Genomic DNA, 22,100 nt, shown 5'->3' with positions numbered 1-22,100 from the left:
CAACACATGGAGACATCCAGTACTAGTTAGGTAGTTGTTTTGAGACAAAACAAGCTAGAATTCAGTCAAGTAATTCATCACAAATCAGTACACTGTCTCATCTGTACTGAGATAAGCTGGGGAGTTCCCCTGGCTAAGCACTTCAGGTACGTAGATGGGCACAGGCTTTGTATACACAGCCCTCACACATGCCAGCTGCACTATACCTATGGGAAGAACTTGAATTTCCTACTTATGCCACAATTATAAACTAATTTCCATGTGGTTTGCCACAACTGCCTTCTCGGAAAGTGCAACATGCATGTGTTACTTACCTTTAATTCACTTTCTATCCCAGAGGTCTAATTTTCACAACAGAAGTGGCTATCTGCTTGACTCTCTGTAGCACTTAATTCCACTGAATAGAAAGGCAAAATTATTACAAAGTAAAAATCAACTGAGTCTGAACACCTGCCCAAAGCTATACTGAATCCTGCTTGAAGCGTATTGACACAATCGTCCCACCAAAATCAGTTGTGCTCTCACCATCTATATGCACTATTTATGTGTCTGAGCAATGACCAAGACTGGTGTTGGAAAGATTTCCAGCATACAAAATGTATAACTTAGCAAGCAGAATTAAAAACAAAACAAAACAAACAAAACAAAACAAAACAAAAACAAGAAGAACAGCAAAACAAAACAAAAAAACACACTCACTGCCTGAAGGAAGCACCATATGCTAACATTTCAGCTCACGTTTGCAAGTGACATTTACCAATTGATGCCAGTCATGTTTCTATGCATAAAAGGTTAGAAGAAACAGTCCAAGTGACAAATGGCAAATAGATTTTTTTCCTCAGATTAATAGAATTATATCCAAATGCCATATATTGATGAAGATACTTTAGATTAATAAGAAATTAAAAGACAGCCTTACAAACCTAACTGCATTCCTCTGTCTTTGAGCTTATGTTCATACAGAGGTTCTCAAATGCAGGTGGCCAAACCCTTCCTGGAACAGTCATTGAACCAAAATAAAATTTATACTCTAGTTAAATAACTATTAGTTATCTATTAGTATTCTTCAGAATAATCCTTCCTGCTACCTTTAAGTGTATACCTTTCTTCTCTTATGTGGATTTTGTTTGTTCTCATCCTGTAATCACATGAAAGTTCTATGGAAGCATCTGTATAGTGTTATTTTCTTTTACTTAGCCTGTGTTGCATGATTAAGATATCACATAAAATCCCTTTTCTCTTTTTCTTGGAAAGCCTGCTCCCTTTGGGGTTGCGTCTTTGAACTTTCCTGAAGTTGCTACTAATGTTTGAGAATCAATGGCTGCAGGATTCCTGCTGTTCAGCCTTACATGGGTATTTGTCACAAGATGAAACACAATAGCCCTCAAAGGTCCTTGACTTCCCTCCAAGAAATCTTCCCCTCCTAATTCATTGTGTTTGTTAAACATGAAGTTATATTACATTAATGTTTCCCTCCTGTCAAGGGGCAACTTTAGAACAACTGGGAAGCATTAAAAAGTTTCATTTCTACTGCCACGGGAAACCAAGAAAGTGAATAATTTTCTCAGTAGTTATTCTGCTCATATATTCACACAGATTTCAAAAGTGTCTCAGAGGGAGAGCTGGGAGCCAGAGGTTTACTGGGCAAGAGGCTATGACTAGTGTGGACCAAAGACTGAACTCACAGCAGAACCTGGGAGAGAAGAAGACAGCGCCTGACCGCTCAGTCACCTCATAGCTGTGAGAGCAGTACATTTCCATAAAACCCATCTGGCAAAAAGTTAAAATTATTCTGAAAATTCTGACAGGTTTCCTCCACCATTTATATAGAAAAACAAACAAACAAACAAACAAACAAACAAACAAAACCAAAACCAAACCAAACCAAACCAAAAACACACCAAAACCTCCAACATGTGTTATGAAAGAATTCATTGTATTCCAGACAGATTAGATGTCATGTCTCACATATTAAATGCTCTGGACTGCCAAGCCTTTATTCTGCCCCTGAAGTGCCCGAGACCCTCCCTTCATTAGCTTACTTAATTTTCAAAAAAGTTTAATAATTTCTTTTCTTTCTTAGCAAAAGACTTCAGATGAAAGAACAGAAAAGTTCAATCAATATCAATGCTATATGAGGTACACAAAATACATGTTTGTACAAAATGGCTGCAAAAACATATAACATTTATTCAATAGCATTTACTGTCACTTTGTACAGATGTAAAATACATTTTAAAAACCAAAAATCACGTGTTTGTGTCCACATTTCATTAAACTTGACAGGTTTCTTATTTTTCCAAAACTGTTTTTATCTTGAAAAGAACTCTTTACCTTCTGCTTTTCCCCAAGAACACAGGACCAATAGCTGGGAATCCTGGAAAAAAAAAAGTATATCTCTTTGATAAAAATGAGTCCCAAAGCCAGGTTTTCCAAGAAGTGTGTTGAGGGGTGAATTTATGCACCTATAGTTGTGTTTCTTTCCCAGAAGACAGTAATTTCTTCCCTTCATCTTATTCTCATTATATTGTGGAGTATTATAGTTTACCTTTTACATTGGTAACCTACTGAAAGTGTTTCTAAAAACTGAATAGGCCATAGTGCAAAATCCTGCAGCTTGGAGATTATAGATATTAACAAAGAATGTCTTTTTCATTCATTTTTTTTTTTCAAAGAAAAAATATTTTCAATCAGACAAGTCAGGGTAGGGGTAAGCAGGACTGGTTAAATAAATTTTAGGGTATATAGCAAAAAGTAAAGCAACTAACCTTCTACTTGCCAACCATTTGTGAATGATAGCCTTGCTTTTCTTTCACTCATCTTTCCTTTGAGGAGCAAGTTCTAAGCAGCAATATGGCATAACCATAAAAATACTTGTCCATCTACAGTGTCACTATGACTCTTCCCACAATAATTCTTTGGGGTTTTTTGCTGGTTTTCATCATGGAGACCTCAGCAGCTTTAGCAAAAAAAAAAGTATAGAAAAACATGGTTGCTGGTTGCCAGAATAACAGCATAGCTGCATTTTGTCATTAGGCTAGAACTGAAGCTGCTCTGCCCAATTAAAGGCTTAACACTTACTTCGCTTGAAGTCACAGTTTACCCACAGCACATAAGAGAGATTGTTTGAAATTTTATTATCTCAATGATTTTGAAATTTTTACCAAAATGTTCTAGAAACCATAGCTAAGTAAAATTAGCACAACTATACGTACTGAATATGATAAATAAAGTATGTAAAAAATAAAATTTTTTAACAACTGTACAAGTCCTAACTATGAAGTTGCTTTCCATAGTTCAGCAATGAATAAACCAGGATGATCTCACTCTTTTTAGATACCTCACCTGTTTCTTCATACTCCTGCTCATCTTCTCTATGTACTAGCAAATTATTAGGAATCATATTGCCATGTATTTGCCTGCTTTGTGTACAGTAAGCAGTGCTGTTAATATTTTTATAGTACCCAAAAAAACACTTTCCAAACCAGCCAGGCTGTATGACAATTTCAGAGCAGATTGAGCATTGCCACATTGCCACTTGAAGAACAAATCCCTGAATTTTACTCCTTGTGACTAGGATTTTGTGGCAAAGTTACTTAGCACTGGTGTGAGAAGGTTTTCTTTTGCTAACCAAAAGTTTTATTTATTTACTATAGTACTCCACTTTTTTACTATTCAGACCTCTGTATACATTCCATGGGATATACTGATGCCTGGTGTCAGCACAAAATTACCACTGCCTGTAAGATACCCATTTATACCAACCGGTACCGCTTTATGCTGTGATAAAAACACCCTTGTATATCACAAAGCATAAAGCCCAACTGAAAGCCTCTCTTGTTGGCAAGACCTCTGGTTTCCTTTACCTGCATTAGAATCCAAGGAAAATACTTTGAGGGGGTGATGTTCAAGCTTTCTGCTTCCTTGATAAATTTCTGGGGAATGACTGAAAGCACTTCTCATCTGTTTTGAGGAAAGGGTGCAAGAAAATAATGACTATATGCAATAGTTTAAAAAAATGTTCATTACTCAAATTTATTCATTTCCTAGGTTTCAGTCATGTATGATAAAGTAACAGTGGTTCATTGTGCCAGGTGCCTGGAAAGCTCTAAAGATACACAATACATTGAAATCAACAGTGCCTTAGTCTATACCAAAAAAGTAGATTCCCATACTTACTGTGCTATTTAGCTGTTTTTCTAGATTGCTGTTTTAATGCATTCCTTTCTTAGTTTCTCAGGACTGATGACCAAAACAGCAGCATTATTTCAGTAAATTCACAAACTTCTGTCATTAAACAAGGAAGTAAGAAGCACCCAGGAAAATTATATTTATGTCTTCAAATTAGAATGAACTTCCTCCATGTATTATTCACACTAGGAAAAACATTAATGTAATTTATGTGTGAAACACAGTGAAAGAACTCCAACTAAGAGGAAGAGCGGCTAGACTTCATGTAGAAATACTGGTATGGAACATAACATATCTTAGTGCTATTCTTAGAAAGTGACTCTTCAGTAACCGTAAGTTTTTCTCTGTAGTTAGTCGGTAGAATTTTGACAACAAGCGTTTGCCTAAGCATAGCACTTGTAGTCTAATGTTGTAAAAACACCCCAAAAATTTAGACTGCAAGCCTTTAATGCCTTCTTGTAGCTGGAGGAATCACAAAAGTGTAGAATGGATATCTAGGCTTGTTATCAACAGAAATGGCAGGATGTGATATGCTTCAGACACATAACATTTCTTGAAAGTCCATGTCTTCATGTAAGTATTTAAATTAAGCATAAATGGGAAGAAATTTGCTGTAAATCAAACATTGAGTAGACTACTGAATGATCCTGACCAAAAAAATGAGTTCCCACCTTTTGTTTAACTACATGGTCCTTTGTCCACAGGTAAATGGCATATTTCATCTTTTCTATAGTGGGTTCAGGATGTGTCTTGGATGTGTGGATGTTTTTTCTTTCTGTATCCTGTGAGTTTTCTAACAAACTATGATTCAGATGAGGAAACTTCGCACTGAAATTATCAAGTCAGTGTTATTCTGACATGTTTCAAATTATGTAATGAACTGCCAGAAGCAGAGGAACAATAGCACAACATGCTTCTGTCTTGGCATAGTTTCCAGGGTAGAACTTTCTTCCAACGATGCAAACAGAGGCTACAGATTTTAGGATTGTGGGGGCTGAATTTGAAAATTATTCACTACCTTGTTTCCTCTGCCCTCTTCACTCCAATAGTAAAAGCATGTCCGAATCCGTCAGGAAGAGTAAAGGAAGAAAGGAAGAGAGAAACAGCTGAGACATGCAGTCATCAGCAGGCAATTATATCAAACTTGTTAAAGACATTCACAGCTATTTTTGCTGGCAAATAATGTGCAGAGAGAAGCAATTAGTCACAGAAATTGCCCTACTCAGAGGACAAATATAAACAGCAACAAGCTAATTTCAGAACCTCGGACATCAGAAGAGATTCTGAACACTGAAAACAAGAATATTTTATTAAAAGTCATGTGTACCTTGCTAAAAAAAAAAAAAAAAAAAAAAAACAACAAACCAACCAACCAAAAAAAAAACTACTAGTCCTCCTTTGTGAGCAATACTTCAGAGATTCAGACAGCATATATTGCAGCCATATAATTTATAATAGAATTACATATAATTTATAATAGAATTAAAATATAGTTGGAAGATTCCTCAGAAAGATGCACTAGCTTATTTTGTATGTAAGTCTTACTTAATTCCAATAATACATTCAGTCATGCTAGTCCATTTTCTCCTTGTTCCTAGAATAGGACATAATTTTTTACTTTTTCATTGGACAAGGCAAAACTTACGATATTTTAATCCCTGTGTAGAAAGTTATGAATTTAGGCACCTAATGAGTACACAAATATATGTTGCTGTATTTCAGATCAACAGAACGATCTCTCATTTTTGTTGTCCTTCAAGACAAAAATTATATTCATTTAAATCCTGTCTGACATTAGTGTCTGTAATAGTACTACTATTTTCAGTAAATTTACACAGAATAAGTTGTAAATACAAAGAATATCACTTTGCCATACTGAAAATAATAAGCCTGAAAAATATTAGAGAACTTTTTAGTTAAAGGTGAATGATCCGAGGACAGATAACCAAATGACCCTGTCCCATAAGATTTGGCATGCCAGCAGCAAATGCATATCTGGTATTTGTTGAGGGTTTGGGAGCTGTTCATTTTCTCTTTTCTTGCTAGGTGAAGTCCCTAGCCACTATGAAAACAGATGCATGATAACATTGCAGAAACAGTGACTTGAGAATAGCTGTAAAACAAAACAAAACAAAACAAAATACAACCACCAACCTGTGTTGATGTCTAAAAGATCTGGGCGGGGAAGACTTTCCCCAGGTAAGTGAGGAAAGCCAGAAGTCACATAAGTACACACGTTTGCCTTTGGGATCAGCCCAGGGACCCATTGGCCTCTTGGGACCCACAGGAATCCTCCCTTCTTGACTCAAGAAACACTAAAAGAAGGTTTCCACACTGGCTAAAAGGTGGAGTTGCAAGTGAGCAAGAGCAACCTGCAAGTGCCTCCAAGTAACTAGACTTGGAGTCATACTCACTGGCCCTGTGGATGGATTAACCAGGTGCTGGCTGCTGTTGCCCTGTGCCATGAGTGGCTTTCAGCATTCACCCAGAACCTGCATGCCCTTGCCAGGCACATGGAGATGAAGGAGACCACCCGTGATCCCTCGAGAGTGCACAATTTGGCCTTCCAGGTAAGCATGGTTTCCTTTGCTTTGTGGGGAAGAGGAAGGACTTAAAAACAATGAACAACGTGTGCTTCAGTGTCTGAACAAAAAACCAGCAATTTTCACTCTCAGCCTGAAGATATTTTACAACACCCCACATGCTTTACACTGATATCCTGCTGAAGTACAAGGCTCTTGTATAAAAAGCTGGAACACAATCAACACATTGAGGAGTAGGCTCTGCTGATTGCCTTCATCTGCAGATACCTGGTATACAGGTATCTTTGAAAAGTCTCCTGGCTCACTAATATTTCATAGGCGGATGGATCTCACAACTAGCTCATCCAGCTCTCCCATCTGCTGTGTCAGTTGCTGTTTTTTCCTGAGGATAGGTAATTCATAGTTCTGTTGAAGAGAAGATCACCATTATGCAGCAGACATGTATCTCATCAAAGCAATGTACATTTATAATATGAGAAAAATAGTCATGTACTCACAGTGGAACATGTTTTCTTCCTTCCAAGTGTAAAGTCAGTGCAATTGTCTTGTTCTGCTCTCAAGAACAGCACAGAGAGAAGACAGGGAGCCAACCCAGAAGGTTCTGTGTATTATGTGCATGAAGTAATGTTAACAGCCATTTTAAAAATATTTCAAAAGCAGAAGCACCAAATAACCTGTTAACCAGCTAGTTATTTTTTCTTGGTGCCCAGAATCCCTGCGCTTTTATAGGAATTAGGGCAGGGACAAAGAGAAATTTGCAAGCCCACAGCCAGGCTCGTTCACTGTGCTTGTTACTGAAGTCAGAAGAGATTGGCAGACACAGTGGTTCTGAAGACCACTGTGTTAGCAAAGTACCCCTTGCTCTCCTCTGCAGCCTTCGACCCTGCCCCTGAGCTCAGTTAGCAGGGGGCTTAACATGTAGTGGGTGTGAATATCAGCCAACACTATTCCAATAACACAGAAAGGTCTTTGTAGATGTTAAGCATGCGGAATATTATGTAACACCAGTGACATCCAACCATTCATTGGGCTATAGAGACAGAGAAGCAACAGACTGATTTGATAATCTGCCAGTCCAGGCATATTTGTGAAACGTAAGGGAGTTAGGGTCAAGTCCCTACTCCAGTCAATACTTAATAATTCATGCTAAGTAGGACAGCTTCAAGAGGAGACAGAGAGATAAACCTCTTAAAACATGATAGCCCTGTGGTTAGTGCATTCTCTTGGGTAATAAGATTGCACTCAATGCATCTGTGCTTCAGAGCAGATAGACAAGCAATTTGAACTTGGGTCTTCCTCAGTTCAAGCAAATGAGGTAAGAGACGGCTTTATTTTGGCTGTGTTTTCACATGAAAAGTGTGCCTAAGACAGTGCAGTCAGCTTCCTAAGTCTGTGCCTACAAACCCCTGAATAAGAGAAGTCCCTGCCCAGCTGCAGAAGCTTGGAGCAGAATGCTCTTGAATTACCTAAACTGAAAATCACATCTTTACTCAGCAGTTTCTGCAGAACACAGTACAGTGACTCAGGTTAATCCTCTGTCTTATGCAGCTAGCTTACCTGGGCAATGCACAGGGAACCTAGGTTCTTCCTTTCCTGTCTATTTTAGAGTTTTGCTAGAGCCTGCAAATCCTCTCTGATTTAGGTATTTCAGATGCCATATCATGGAGACTGTCCACTGAAACCTGGGGCCTGAGCCAGGTTTTCTGTTTACTTTTTTTTCCGTTAAAACCCAAAGTTGTTCACACATTTACAGTCTATCTCTGACTCAACATAGAAGTTACTCCCTACAGAAAATAAGACATAGAAGGAAATAGGTAAACTTTTGCATAGAGAAAAAAAAAAAACCTTCACAGTAGAAGCTGCTGAGAGGAAAACAATATAATAATTTTTCCCTAATTTCTTTTATTTGACCTTTTCTTGCCCAAAGTTTGAACACTTTTCTTCCTCCAAGATACAGCGTCTTCTAGTATTAAGGAATGTGTGTCTTCCCTAAATGACAAAATACAGAAGTGTTCCAGAAAGGGATTAATTTAAATCATTTTAAGTATCAGTGTGGGATTGTACTCCATAGGTACCTTCAAATGTACCTCAGCCATTTAATGGTTAATGCAAAAAGGGACAGAAATAATAAGACAGGAACAAAGTAAACCCAGGTTACATAGTTTGTTTTATAAAGTAAATAATTTAAGAAAATAGTTCTCAGTGTAATACAAAGAAGATCAATGCAAACAAGTGATGGATGAAGGATCCTAACAGTGCTTTATTGTATCAAGAATGAGAGGCATTTTGCCTTCTGTTGTGGAAAGACTAACAGGATTAAGAGGTTGTAATATGGAGATATATACTTTTCAACTAGTCATACAAATGGTCAAAGGGAGATAACTATTTGAGCTCTTATCAATTTCGTATTGGTTATTGATATTTAAACACACACTTTCTTCTGTGCTGTGATAGGTTTTTCACTGCATTACAGAAGCACCAAACTTTTTCAGCTGTTCTGTAGCAGACCCTCAGAAATCAGTTAACCAATTTTAACTTTCATAGAGGGCATGCATCCATAAAGTTCTACTTTTTAAAAAATGCATGATCCTGCAAAATATCAGCTCCTTCTTTTGTACACTACACAGATTCCACTTGAAATGTTTATAGGTATAATATCAAAAGCTTCAGGTCCTTCAATATTGTGATAATGCCAGTAGCCAGAAGACCCAGAAGCAACTTTTTACTTCATAACAGTTGAAAATGGTCTCAAAAGAAAACAGACAATAAAACTCAAATGTACAGCTTCACTGTATCTCTTCTTCTCTCTCTTTCTTTGATATTAATGATATCTCAGTTACTAACAGCCATTTGGATGTACTACAATGAGTAAGCTCCTTTTACTAGTTTTAAGAAGATACATAGCTCTACCCACACTGTCAAGTCTTCCTAAGAGTGCTCTGACTCTTCAGCTCAATGTGTATCCTTAATAAAACCCCAATGCAATTGTTAAGATCTACATGATAAAGTCACCTGCTTTGGATGCTACCTCATAGCATCAACAGATTGCTGCACTGCTTACAGGAAGACATTCAGGTTTTTAATATATTTTCCCCCTTGAATATGTCAAGCAACCTAAGAAATCTAAATCGTGATATTCATAGTCTCATCACTATTCAGAAGATTGTCCATGTTAAGTGTCTACATGCCGATACAGACACATAGATTCTGTATCTATATTCGCATTAACGTCATATAGAATTTACAGAAATACTACAGTATCTCTTGCATTCAATGTGGTTCAGTTAACTTCTCTCTGATGGCACTGGCTGGAGATCACTGCAGTTGCCCACAGAATTTTCTGCTCAGAAACCCTGTAACACTAACAGTAACCCTAAAACTGAGATCAGATTTACCTAACTTGTTTTTAGCCATCATTTAAGAAGCAAAGGTTTTGCCTGATCGCTTCTGATGATTCAGGTCTCTATTAAAGATGACATTAAACAACAAGTCACACTTACTCCTCAAGAAATTATAAAAGGTGTCTTATAAAAAGGAATAGTACACGGGGGGGAAAAAAACTGCCTGACTTTTAGAGGGAACTCAGAGGTAAACACAAAATAAATACAATACAAAGGGATGATAACAGCTAATAAATATTTGTTGTTCACTGGCCTCCTATTGTCAGTGTTATGATGCATTAAGCAGTTGTTACCTGTTTCTGTATTAGAACACTATGCTCTTAAGAGGGCGACTTGAGGGACTCCTTTAAAATTCTGTTTCTTACTCGTGCTTCATAAGGCCACTGATACTGCCATAACCTATGGTAAGCATAACCTATGCTTTTGTTCTCCATTTCATTCAAACATGCTTGCAACATATCCTAAACAATGTCATTTATTGCTATGTTTATCACTGGCAGCATGGGCTACATAGGCTGGACATTAGGAAAAGGTTCTTTGCCTAGAGCATGGTGGAGCACTGGAACAGGCTCCCCAGGGAGGTGTCACGGCCCCAAGCCTGACAGTGTTCAAAAAGCAATTGGAAAACACATTCAGACACGTGGTGTGAATTTTGGGGCTGTCATATGCATGGACAAGAGTTGGACTCGATGATTCTTGTGGGTCCCTTTCAACTCAGGACATTCTATGATTCTATGACTCCACAGATTCCTAGATACTCTTATCTGGTTGGTTAATTAAGACTATAGGCACTATTAAGAACTTAAATTTCATGGACATCGTTGTTGTACTTTCCCTTGGAAATTAAGGCGGCATTGCAATTAATAACACCACCAAATCCAGCCAGGTATTGTGCCATCCTTTCTCACATTTTCAAAACTGGCTTTCCAAAGCCACACTTGTTTATTGTTTTGTTTTGTTTGGTTTTGGTTTTTGTTTGTTGCTGGGTTTTGTTTGTTTGTTTTTAAAAAAGGATATACAATACCCTCTCTTACAGGAAACAGTGAAAGTTAGTCTTACCTTTAGGTTCTTCTCAGGCTAGGTAAACATTCGTTGAGAAAACCATTTTTAGGATTCTTGTCCTTGTCAATCTCATCGTGTTCCCGCATAACTGCAAGGGTCACGTGCATCTTCTCAGGAATATGCAGATCGTTTTTTTCTGTTTCAGTTTTTCTGGATTTTGCTTTCTGCCCCTCATACCTTATACTAGCTCTAAGAGCAAATAAATTCCTATTCTGATTTTATGACCAGTTTGTGTCAGTCTATCATTTTAACTTCTTTATCCTGTATTTCAGGATCCATCCAACTATCTTACTCAAAACTGACAACTTAAGCTTTTAAAGAAAATACTAGTGTACTCAGAGGTGGGTGAGCCTAATTTACAACACACCTCAAAACACATAATGAAGATTTAGCCAGCTGAATATAAATCTGGCAGTACATGTTTTTTATCTGTTATCTCTAAAGCTCATTTACTATAGATTAACACATGGGTAAGGAACATTTAACCCTCCTGCTCTGTACACTGAATGTTATAATATGACAAGAATTTACGAATGCTATGATTATTGACCTAAACAATTATTTCTTTATATTTAAAATGCATTTTAACTCCTTCAGAATCATGACACTCTGGCTAGCAAAAGATAGTACATGTGGGAAGATTTAGATGAACCATCTTCAATTACCCTGAATATTAAAAGAATTGCAACATTTTGAGTTGTAAATACAATGGTTTCATTTCAGATGACTGAATGCAAGCCAAAATCCAATTAAAATCAACAGGGTGACTTAAAACATTTGCTTCTGAAGCATCTGTTTTCCGCTGAGTTCCTTAGGCACCCTGATTCTAATCTCAAAAGATAATGTAATGACCTACCCTCAAACCATAAAGAGTTTAAGCAGCTGCCTGGGTGCTCTGATAGCCAATCTGTTTTCATCACTAACTGGCAGGGGTGGGAAACCATCTATACTTGAGCGAGTGGTGATGTTGTTAAAAGCAAACCAATAGAAGCTACAAAACCAATTTTCCCTTGAACGGCAGGGAGGAGATAAGAGGGAAGGTCAAAGGATGTAGTTATGCAAAGAGACTTGGCAAATTAACTGCTCATCTAGAGGGAACTAAACAAGGTTGAAAGAGCACTTCACTTACGAGATAGCTCCATGCCCTTGACGTTTAATCAAATATTTCACAAGCAGGAAATTCAATCAGTGAAAGTACAGCAGAGTGTGAAAGCAGAAGTGTAACTGTCTAACACTTTTCATGTTGTCAACATTCAAAGCAGGTTAATCGATTCTGTAATCTTTCAAGCGTGGCCTAAAGGGAACAGAATTTTCCCACCCAAGCCTCTCTAATTTGGTTTTAACTTCCTGATTCCTCATGTCACTATAGATTGAGGAGGTTCAGAAGACACTTGGCATATTATTGAGTCTGGCCTGTGCTGGTAACAAGGCTGTGTGTCCCTACAGCTTGAACTCCCATTTTCTGCTGCCATGTTTTGTCCAGCAGACACTTCCAGGGAGGTGGAAAAGAACCCCAAGCAAATTTGGTAGAAGCTTTTCTGCCCATGCTAGGTGCTTAGGTAGCAATATTTGCAACAGCAGGTGATAAACACAGGCAGATTTTGTTGAAGGGGTCCTTCAGCAGACTCAGAAATACTCTAAGCTAACAGGAAAAAGGAATAGACATTTTTGTTTGTCATTTGAATATAGCCATTCTTATGAGAAATTTAAAAGATTGTTTTTTCAAGGGTTGGGCTTAAATAACATGCATTTTCACCAAACAAAATTGGAGAAAGGGAAGGATGAAGAGATTATACTTGAAGAATCATCTATGAAATACATGAAAACAACTCAGCTCCATGGCACCAGTTCAAAGACTGCTTTAGTCAACAGAAGTTGTCTCTAACTGAAGTAAACTTGTTATCAATAATAATTACCAATTTATACTGAAATTGGAATATGCCAGAAATGTGGTATGATCAGCTGAAATGCACGCTTTTTATGCTTACAGAAGATACCACAAATCTATCATTCTGCAGTGTGGGCTATTTAGAGTTCCAGCAAAAATGTGATGCTCCTACTAGTTACATTACTCATAGATCCATATATTTCAATTACTCTATAAATGAAATTCTTATGTAATTATTGCTGTTGAGCAATGGGTTGGACAAAGTGACTTCTAGAAGTTTCTTCCAATGCAAAGTATTCTGTATTTTTGTGGTTTGTAGAGAGCAACTCACATGCTTACCGTTTTTCGCAGATTTGCTGACAAAAATCCGTATGTAACATTCTCTTTTTCTTGCTCAGCAACAAGCACAAAATCTTCAAATACATTATCCTTGTGGCATACGTGTCAGTTACAGAAATGTACACCTTACATATCATTATTCTGTCCTGTAAAGTATTTTTAATATGTTGTATTTCAATGGTACATTTAAGCACTGCTTTTTTTTTGTACTGTATGGAGTGTTCAGTAGAGGCTTCATTGCTGACTGCAGGGGCAGCTATGGCAAGCTCCTTAGACACCATGGTTAGAGGGTAAATGAGTAAAAAAGGTATTTTTTGTAAAATATATACCTCCCTCTTAAGGGAATGCAAAGATTCTCTTTTCTTAGAAGGAAAGTAACTGATGTATCGGCATATGGTTTATCGCAGCCACAACAGGTGAATCAACAGTTTCTTGCGACCCTCTCCTCTTCCCCCAGACACACAAGGTTCCAGAAACACTTTTACTGAAATACATTTTTTTGTGAAATTTAGAGGCAGAGTATCTTTAAGGAAAACATGTCATTGAAAAGTGTTCTGGTTGCTTCTAAGCTCATGTCTCTGCTAGAACGCAAAATTAAATTTATATCCAGTACTATTGCTTATTCCTGTGTTCATCGTAATTTACTACGATTAAGCTTATTTTGTATTGTTCATTTGGAAATGATCGCTTTCTTAGAAGGCTAAATGTAGCTACTAATTCAGTGGTTTTATTACTGGGTAAACAATGAGATACTTCATGCAATAATACACAGTTAAATGACCATAACATAGCTGCTGCCATAAGAAAACACTGAAATCTAAAACATTCATATCAATTCTGGATATAAGTTATCTGACATTTTCTTTAAGCAGCTTTCCTAAGAAACTAGAATAAGAACCAGCCCTTCAAGGATCATTAAAAAGAAATAAGGTACCCTTTAAAACATGAAGAAATGAGAAAACTCAACTTCAAGAAGAAAAAAAAAAAGAGTTGCTTATGGCTGTCTTCAACTCTCAGTACACTCTGATAAAGGGAAAACCACAGAGAATTAATTTAGTAGAGCTAATTGCTCTCTTTAAACATATTCTGTTTTATTTCAAGAGCAATAGAAATACATATTTATGAAAAATACGCATTTACTGCATATGCATTATGAAATTGACCAAAGGTACTAAGAGAGTGGGGAAGGCCCAAATAGGCCATTTTGCCCTTGGCAGGGAGAAGGGATGGACCTTTGTAAATGTGCTGAATGAGTTCTGAGGCAAAAGGCAGCACTGGAGGTATGTGTGAGTTTTGGTTGAGGTAACAGCAGATTCACCTTAGTTGAGCACCATCCATGACTGAGGTAACTTTTTGTGTAATAGTGTAGAGACTTGAACATCTGCACTCTGAACACTGAGTTTTGAGACCTCCTTATTAGTAAATCAAAACACGGAAGCACAGGCATCAGAGTATGAGTAAGTTATTACCACACATGAGAAAGGTTTCCAGCTTTTGATTGGAACTGACATAATTTCTGCTCTTTTCATGCCCCAGAATGACAATGAACATGTGGATGTTATAAATTTGAAAGGTCTCAGAGACAATTCACAGAGAATCAAGAATTCACAAAATAAGAAAACCGTGCATACTAATCAGGTATGTTTTTTTCTTTCATTTCTTTCAAATAACCTTATGTAAATTAATAAACTCCAAGTTCGATGTCAATAGTTGACTGTGATAATACACCCAAGACAGATATTTTAACAAAAGCTGAACTTTATTTAAAATTCATAAGCCAACAGGGAAATGAGTGCTGTTCTCAGAAATACTTGGAAAAAAAAAAAACATAGAAAATTGACACGACACTTAGGATTCAGAAAAAATGTTTTCAAAAGAGGTATCAGAAATGGTGATCAGAAGGAATACTATGGATGAGGAGTTGATATATAAGCATTTTCTCTCAAAAGTTAGAAAAAAAGCTGGAAATGTCAGATTTTGTGATACTATCTTTCAGTCAGACAAGGCATACATATTATTAAATATGTACTGATCCAAAACAGTGGAAATTTCAGGCAAACAGAAACTGGAGGCAACAGTGCTGACATATACCTGACCAGAGAAAGAGGAGAATGCAACAGAGATGACTTCATACTAAACACATCCATTTTGACTTCCTTTGATTGTTCACTTGCTTAAGCCTACATAGTGAGTAGCTCACTATGAAGACATGAGAGTCAGGTTAAAAAAAAGACACAAAAAAAACCCAAAACAAAACAAAAAGCATACAACAAACAAACAAAACCCCCACAAAACAACCCAGATATTTTACTAATGTCATGTATTAATATTTTCACATCCACACTCCAAAAATAATCTACTCAAAAAGTTCCATTAAAATCTTATAGTACTTTCCTGTGCTGTAAGCATATTTGCTTGCCAAGTTTGTTGATGGTACTATAAGCAGCACATAAGAAACAGGGGTTTCCTGATGTTGTGGATATTCTTTTCTATCTTTCAATGGTTTGGGGATCTGATCTGGGGCAGCAAAGGCATGCTGCCAAAGAAATGCCTCTGTTCTCAAAGTTGAAGTGATTCCAGATCTACAGTGATGGAAAGGATCACCTAAACAGTTCTGATACACACTGATACGCACTCCTGGGAGCTAGACCAGGATCTGAGATCCTAGGAGAGAAAGGTAATAGACAGCATCTATACCTTCCTCTTCAAAAAAGCTTGATTTTCACCAAAAAAGACCAATTTCCCACTGGAAAGGTTCAGCTGAAAGTGTTCATTCACTACTTTGTGCCAGTGTAGTAGAGAGAACGTATATCCGCACTGACAATTTCTCAGGCACAATGTGACTCAGGCAGAAGAGTTTATTTCGAGGTTCTGCAGAGCTTGGGCTTTGCTGTGCTCCTGCTGGACCTCCACACATCCCTGGGGTTAGTCTCAGCCAAGGCCAACACTCCCCAAGAGCAAGATCTCATACTATGTTTCACCATGAAAATAGAAGAAAAGGCTTTTGGATCTATTGTCCTTTTTCCTTGTGTATGTGTACAGAGTTAGACACAAAGTGATTTTTTAATTTCAGATTTCCATAGCATCTTTTAACGTAGATGTAAGAAAGCATTTGTGACAATAAAATCATGACACGATAATCTTCTGAGTATATCGGAATACATTGTGAACAATGTGAAAAGACGTGGATTGATGCTTTTTATATTGAAATACTCAAAAGAAAAAATAGGTTATATTCTCAAGAAAAACAGTGTTTTTCACTAATTCAAAGAGCCAGAGCCCAGGCTATGGGTGATTCATGTGAGCTCCTGGGCTGGGGAGCATGCTGTGGCATGAGGGGAAAGCGATGGGTGAACACAGTCTGGGCTGGGCAGCATGTGAAGTGGGGGGACTGGAGATAGTGGTGGACATGGAGGTAGGAGGTGTGGGACTGTGAGCTGTGACCAGAAGAGAGGACATGAGCCACAAGGAGCACAGTCGTGTGCTAACATGAAAGCACGGCTCTTCAACCCAGAGGGCTGGACTCTCCTGATTTATAACGTAGGTTCAAAAATCTGTGAGAAGTGCTGTCATGCAACATACCACAAATTTAAGCCCAGGAATAATTGATATTTCAATACTATCAGCACTCAGTATCCCTCAGGTGAGAAGCCCACTTCCTACAGCTGCTGAGAAGAGTGCTTCCAGTTACCAAAAATACCAGCAACTTAATAAGTGGCCGCATCTGCATTTTTCAGGTTTTGCTTTACTTCACAGTCAAGACCAAAGAGAGAAAGAAATAGAGTTTAGTGAAAATGTGGCCACAAGTCACAGTGCAGCTCCACAGAGCCACATGGCTCCCACCACAATCCCCTCCAAAAACTGCAACCAAGATGGCTGAGAGACTCCTGCCCGTGTCATGCTGAGCTTTTTGCTGGGGGTCTGAATAGCAGCTTCTACATACATACACCTCCATACTACTTTAATTACCAGCTGTGTGTTAATTTTGCCTTTGAGCTGGTTCAGGTGCCTCACTGGGAGCTAATGGAAGACTTTCCAGAGCTTTCTGTGGCACCTGCAGCAGGAAGCCAGGCAGAAGACAGGGGCCTGGCCAACGTCCATGCAGAGCTTGCTTCACACTGCAGTTTGGGGAATGTGCTTAGCACAAACAATAGCCACACAAAAGGTAGAGAGAAACCCACCTGCAGCCTGCCACCACTCCAGGTGGCTGGGCACAGCGGGGCAGCTCCTCTCCAGACGGTAGGACAGAACGTCTAGGTCAGAAAAACACTCTCTGCTGTCCTCGTGGTCCCTGGCCAGGCACCCAAGGGCGGCCGACCGGCCACAGCGCCCTGGCGAGGTGCTGAAGTGGTGGCACGAGCATGGCACGAGGGCCGGCTGCCGTTACACTGCTGCTGTTGGACCCAACAGTCACCTGCCCCTGTTCACCGGTCCCTCCGTGGGCCCCGCCGTAAACATGCAGGTGCGTACCTGTGGGACAGGCGTGTTCCCCGGCCCTGTGGGTCAGGCCGGGGGAAGTAACACGCAGTGGGCACGGCAAGGCAGCCCCCTTGGGTGGGATGAGTAGCTTCAGGGGCTGTGCTACTCCCACCAGCCTCAAACAAGCTGGAGGTTGGTCAGGCTGTGGTTCAAAATCTTTAACGCAGCCAGGCTTATGCAGATTCAGGCAGCAAAAATGTGCATTCCTGATAAAAATGTGCTGTCTGGCCTAATTTCAAGTTTCTGCTACAAAGCCCATGGGCACTACCTCTCTTTGAAGGATTGTTACCCATTACTTTTTCTCAGCAGCTTTTCTTAAGAATAAATTTATTTGGCTTAGTTAAATTTTTAAAACAATAAGCCCTCCCCACAATTAACCATTGTCCATAAATAAACCTTACACCATATTAAAGCTCTGCAAAGAGAGAAGCAACAAAAACAGGAGGTGTTGGGAAAGCTGGCTAATGAGCAGCTCTACCACCCCTACCTGTAGCTCTCATTTTTTGATGTGTATGCAATGGACTCTGCATAGGTCCCACTTCGAGTAACACTGGTATCTTTTTTTTCCTCCTTGATTTCCCCTTTCAAAATGGTTTGGATGGCTTGAGAAAGTTCACAGCCACGGTCTAACCAAAGGGTTTGCATGATGCTAATCACAACATTGGGGGCAAACGGGACAGCTGGAGCCATGTGCTCTGTGTAGACGGGAAAGTCTTGAGGCTGCTTCAGCCACCTGCCCATGGGGATCTGTTTTTTCACACCTTACTTAGCAAGCACACACCCCTCTCACAGCCTTGGCAACAATCTGTTTTCCAGGCAGACGAACGCATCAATATTGAGGATGAACGCGTCAGTATTGAGGATGAACGCTTGAATATTGAGGACTATCTGCATAAAACCAAAAATGACTCAGTAGATGACAAGCAACCACACCTCAAAGGGTAATGTCTTTGGGATGAGTAAGTTTTCCACTCACTTCATCCTGGCCTAAGCAATAAGCTGCTAGTGTTTCTGGTCCTGGAGCAGCAGCTCTAAATTTCACTGCCATACCACTACACTACACAGAATTTGTGTTATCTAGCAATTTGTGTAATACAGAAACACACTGTATTTAAAATCATTATACCTTTCAACTGACATGGGTGATCATGGAACTATCCTTCTAAAGCCTTGCAAATTAAAGGAGCAATATTTTTTCATTTCAGACATTAACTGCTTTTCAAATATTTTCAAAAGAGGCTTTTTCAGGAAGTTAAAGATTCACTGTCGTCCTTCAGTTTGCACAGCTATTTACCCCAGTGAAAAATAAGAACAGAACAGCTGGGGAAAAAAAGCCATTTGGATGAAGCAGAATTTTTACACTTCATCAGCTCTGGTGCCAAGTGACCGCACAGTGAAGGCATACATGTACATCTTACTTGAGAATTATTTTTTTTTATTAGAACTACAAACCCTGTATAAGACGTTTAAAAAATAAGATACATTATATTTTAATGTCTTTTTTTTTTTTTTTCCCATATTGAATCTTCATATTAGCCTTCATGGAAATCATGCTGTATTTTTCCCCTCATTTCTATTACTGTATTTTTTTATGCAGCACACCATTTCAGCTTTGAACCTGTCTTTCTATCAGCAGACTCTAGCAACTCTCTTACTGGGTATCTCATATAGGAGTTTGTGTCACTCAGATTGAACTACTTGGAAAGATCTCATGCCTCTACAAATGATAACTTTTATATACAGAAGTAGTTGTGAAGATTTTAATTATGCTTTTGAGTTGTACATACAGAACTTAGAGACTTTTTAATATGATCAGGTTTACTGATGCCTTTGTATTAAAATACTGCTTTGAAAATATTGAAAAAGTATTTAGAAATCACTTAAATATTCTCTGTTTTCTCCTCTCTCTTCTTTAGAGATTTTTGTCATTCCTTTAGCAGTACATAACAAGAAGCACTTTTTTGTTTAAAACGTTTAGGGTCTTATCTAGCAAAAACAAAAGCTGAGATTTGGTAGATCAAACATGCAAGTTTTATAAGCCTCTCCAGCAATGGGTATCTAGTGTCTACTCAGAAGTAAGCACATTGCACAGGCAGATGTCAGCAAGCTAATGGCTGTACAAGGTTAGCAGGGTCTCTCCCTCTCAAACTTGGACCCACAAGAGTGGCTTGACACGTGCCATTTCTGCAGAGATGGGCTGCGTTCAGGCAGAGATGAAATCTGTATTTTTTTTTTATGTATATATTCTTGTTTATTTGTAGTCCCATGGAGAGCCGAGGCACAAATAAGGTTTAATTCACAGGGCTTACTGTTCCAGAGGTCCCCTTGTTCTTCCATTAGCAGTAGGTACCATTGCCTCCAGTAGTGAAAACTCCTGGTAGGCTGGAATCTGAAGAGCACTTTGCTCTATTCTGATCACATTCAGGCTGCAGTTTGTTCAGTGTTTTCCATTTTCATACTTGGTTTTGTACTATGTCTAGGTTTATTTTTTATGTTGAGCACCTGACATGGGCAATAGTATCTCTACCAAGTTATTTTTTGTAAATTATCTCCTAAAAGCAGGCAATAACTAATCTAGTGTTTTCCTTGTATCTGCTCAATAGGGGCATTCACAAACTCTGCCTGAATTTTGAATGCATCATTGATTTCTTTCAACAGATAGTACTGAGTCTGAGACACAACCCCTTTGAAAGATAAGTCTGTGCATAACAAAGATTCATTGCATGAGTTAACAGGTGCTAACATTCACTTAAAGAGTGAATGCAGACCAGGAAAAGGATTTCTGAGTTTTAAAATGCAAGCGAGAATAGTTTTGGCATATACAAATATTTCCTGCTAAAGTTCTCCTTTAAATGTACTTAGGTGATATCTGCTTTTTCAAGACCTTTGGTTAAGTAAAAGCCATCAGCAACATGCTACACTTTAAGCTTATAGAATCAGCCTTTAGAAAAGAACGGTTCCCTAGCAAATTAACCAGTTTTCATAAGATAGATTATTTTTCCTGCCACTTTCAGACCATAACTGCATGTTTATGGCATGTATGCCTAACCATTTAAGATATTCTGGTACCAAAATTATAATCACCTAAATTAATAAAATAACAAGGGAGAGAGACAGAGCAAAGAAGAGATCACAAGGAATTGTAATCTTAAAATAACAATTTTAAATCCCAAAGTACTCATAAGCAGCAGTAACAGATAGTACGTAATATTTTTAAATTTTTTGGTTGATGGAAGAACTGTGAATTTGAAAAAGTAACTCTGGCTTATTCATGTATCTGTCTCTCATTTCTCTTTTTCTTTCTTGTATCTGATCTCTTTGCTGAGATTGGGTAGATGTTCTAACGAGTAAAAAAAACAAACCAAACACAAACCCCACAAACAAACAAAACAAACAAACAAAAAATACCAGCAACAACAACAACAAAACATGGCTATGATTTGTGAGGCAACCGGAATTCCCAGAACTAAAACTGAAATATCAAAAGCAATCAAGATTTCTTAGAGACACTGTTACTATTTGTGCTGGCAAAGGAGTATGTTCCTGCTATGGTGTTTTGAGTGCTGATATTAATTAAGTTAATATTCTTTGTTTCTCCAACTTATTTCAATTTTTTTCTGTATATATATATGTATATTAATGCAGAAAATAAGGGTATTTATGCTAAATTGCAGTGTACATCTAGTTTCCAAAGAATTACAGTCTGGATAATTAGCATCCCTAAATATAACTTTGCCTTTTTAGACTGTAGAGTGTGAGGGAGGGAAACAGAGCTTTAGAGAGACAGAGTTATAGCTGTGATTTCTTTTTCAGCTTGCACAATATGAGGGTGTGTATTTAGCTGCAGGTTTTTTAACTGAAGTACATCCACATCACCAACATGCTTAACATTGGAAATGTGTGTTGAATTAACTCACTTAACTGCCATTTTCTTAAATTCTATCCTCCCTCATGAAATCACTTTTTGTTACCCTTAGTGAGGTGAGAAAAGAACAAAAGTGAAGTATATAATAATTGGGAAAACATATACTAGAATAAGATATTCAAATATAACAGATTACTTTAGACTCCATGAACTGATGAGGCTAAGATAAAAAGTTAATGTGTTTAACAACCAAATTTCAAACATCCAGAAACATCTATGCACACTGTAATAAGGTTTTAGATGGATATTGGTCATTTCGCACACACAAATGA

General features: G+C 38.1%; 1 protein-coding gene across 1 annotated transcript in view; it reads left to right on the top strand.

Moving 5' to 3' along the window:
• Window positions 1-6,704: 6,704 nt before the first annotated feature.
• SLC28A3 (solute carrier family 28 member 3) overlaps window positions 6,705-22,100 on the top strand; it is a gene marked incomplete at both ends in the record, with an annotated part of 42,653 nt that continues 27,257 nt past the window's right edge. Inside the window, 4 exons of the mRNA XM_082074180.1 lie at window positions 6,705-6,761; window positions 14,961-15,062; window positions 17,421-17,663; window positions 18,720-18,844. Of these exons, the coding sequence (XP_081930306.1) occupies window positions 6,705-6,761; window positions 14,961-15,062; window positions 17,421-17,663; window positions 18,720-18,844 (527 nt within the window). The remainder of the gene's footprint in view (window positions 6,762-14,960; window positions 15,063-17,420; window positions 17,664-18,719; window positions 18,845-22,100) is intronic.

The sequence above is a fragment of the Streptopelia decaocto genome (genome assembly GCF_964273445.1).
Source record: "Streptopelia decaocto genome assembly, chromosome: Z".
Classification (NCBI taxonomy): domain Eukaryota; kingdom Metazoa; phylum Chordata; class Aves; order Columbiformes; family Columbidae; genus Streptopelia; species Streptopelia decaocto.
This window is presented reverse-complemented; position numbering and strand designations above follow the sequence as displayed.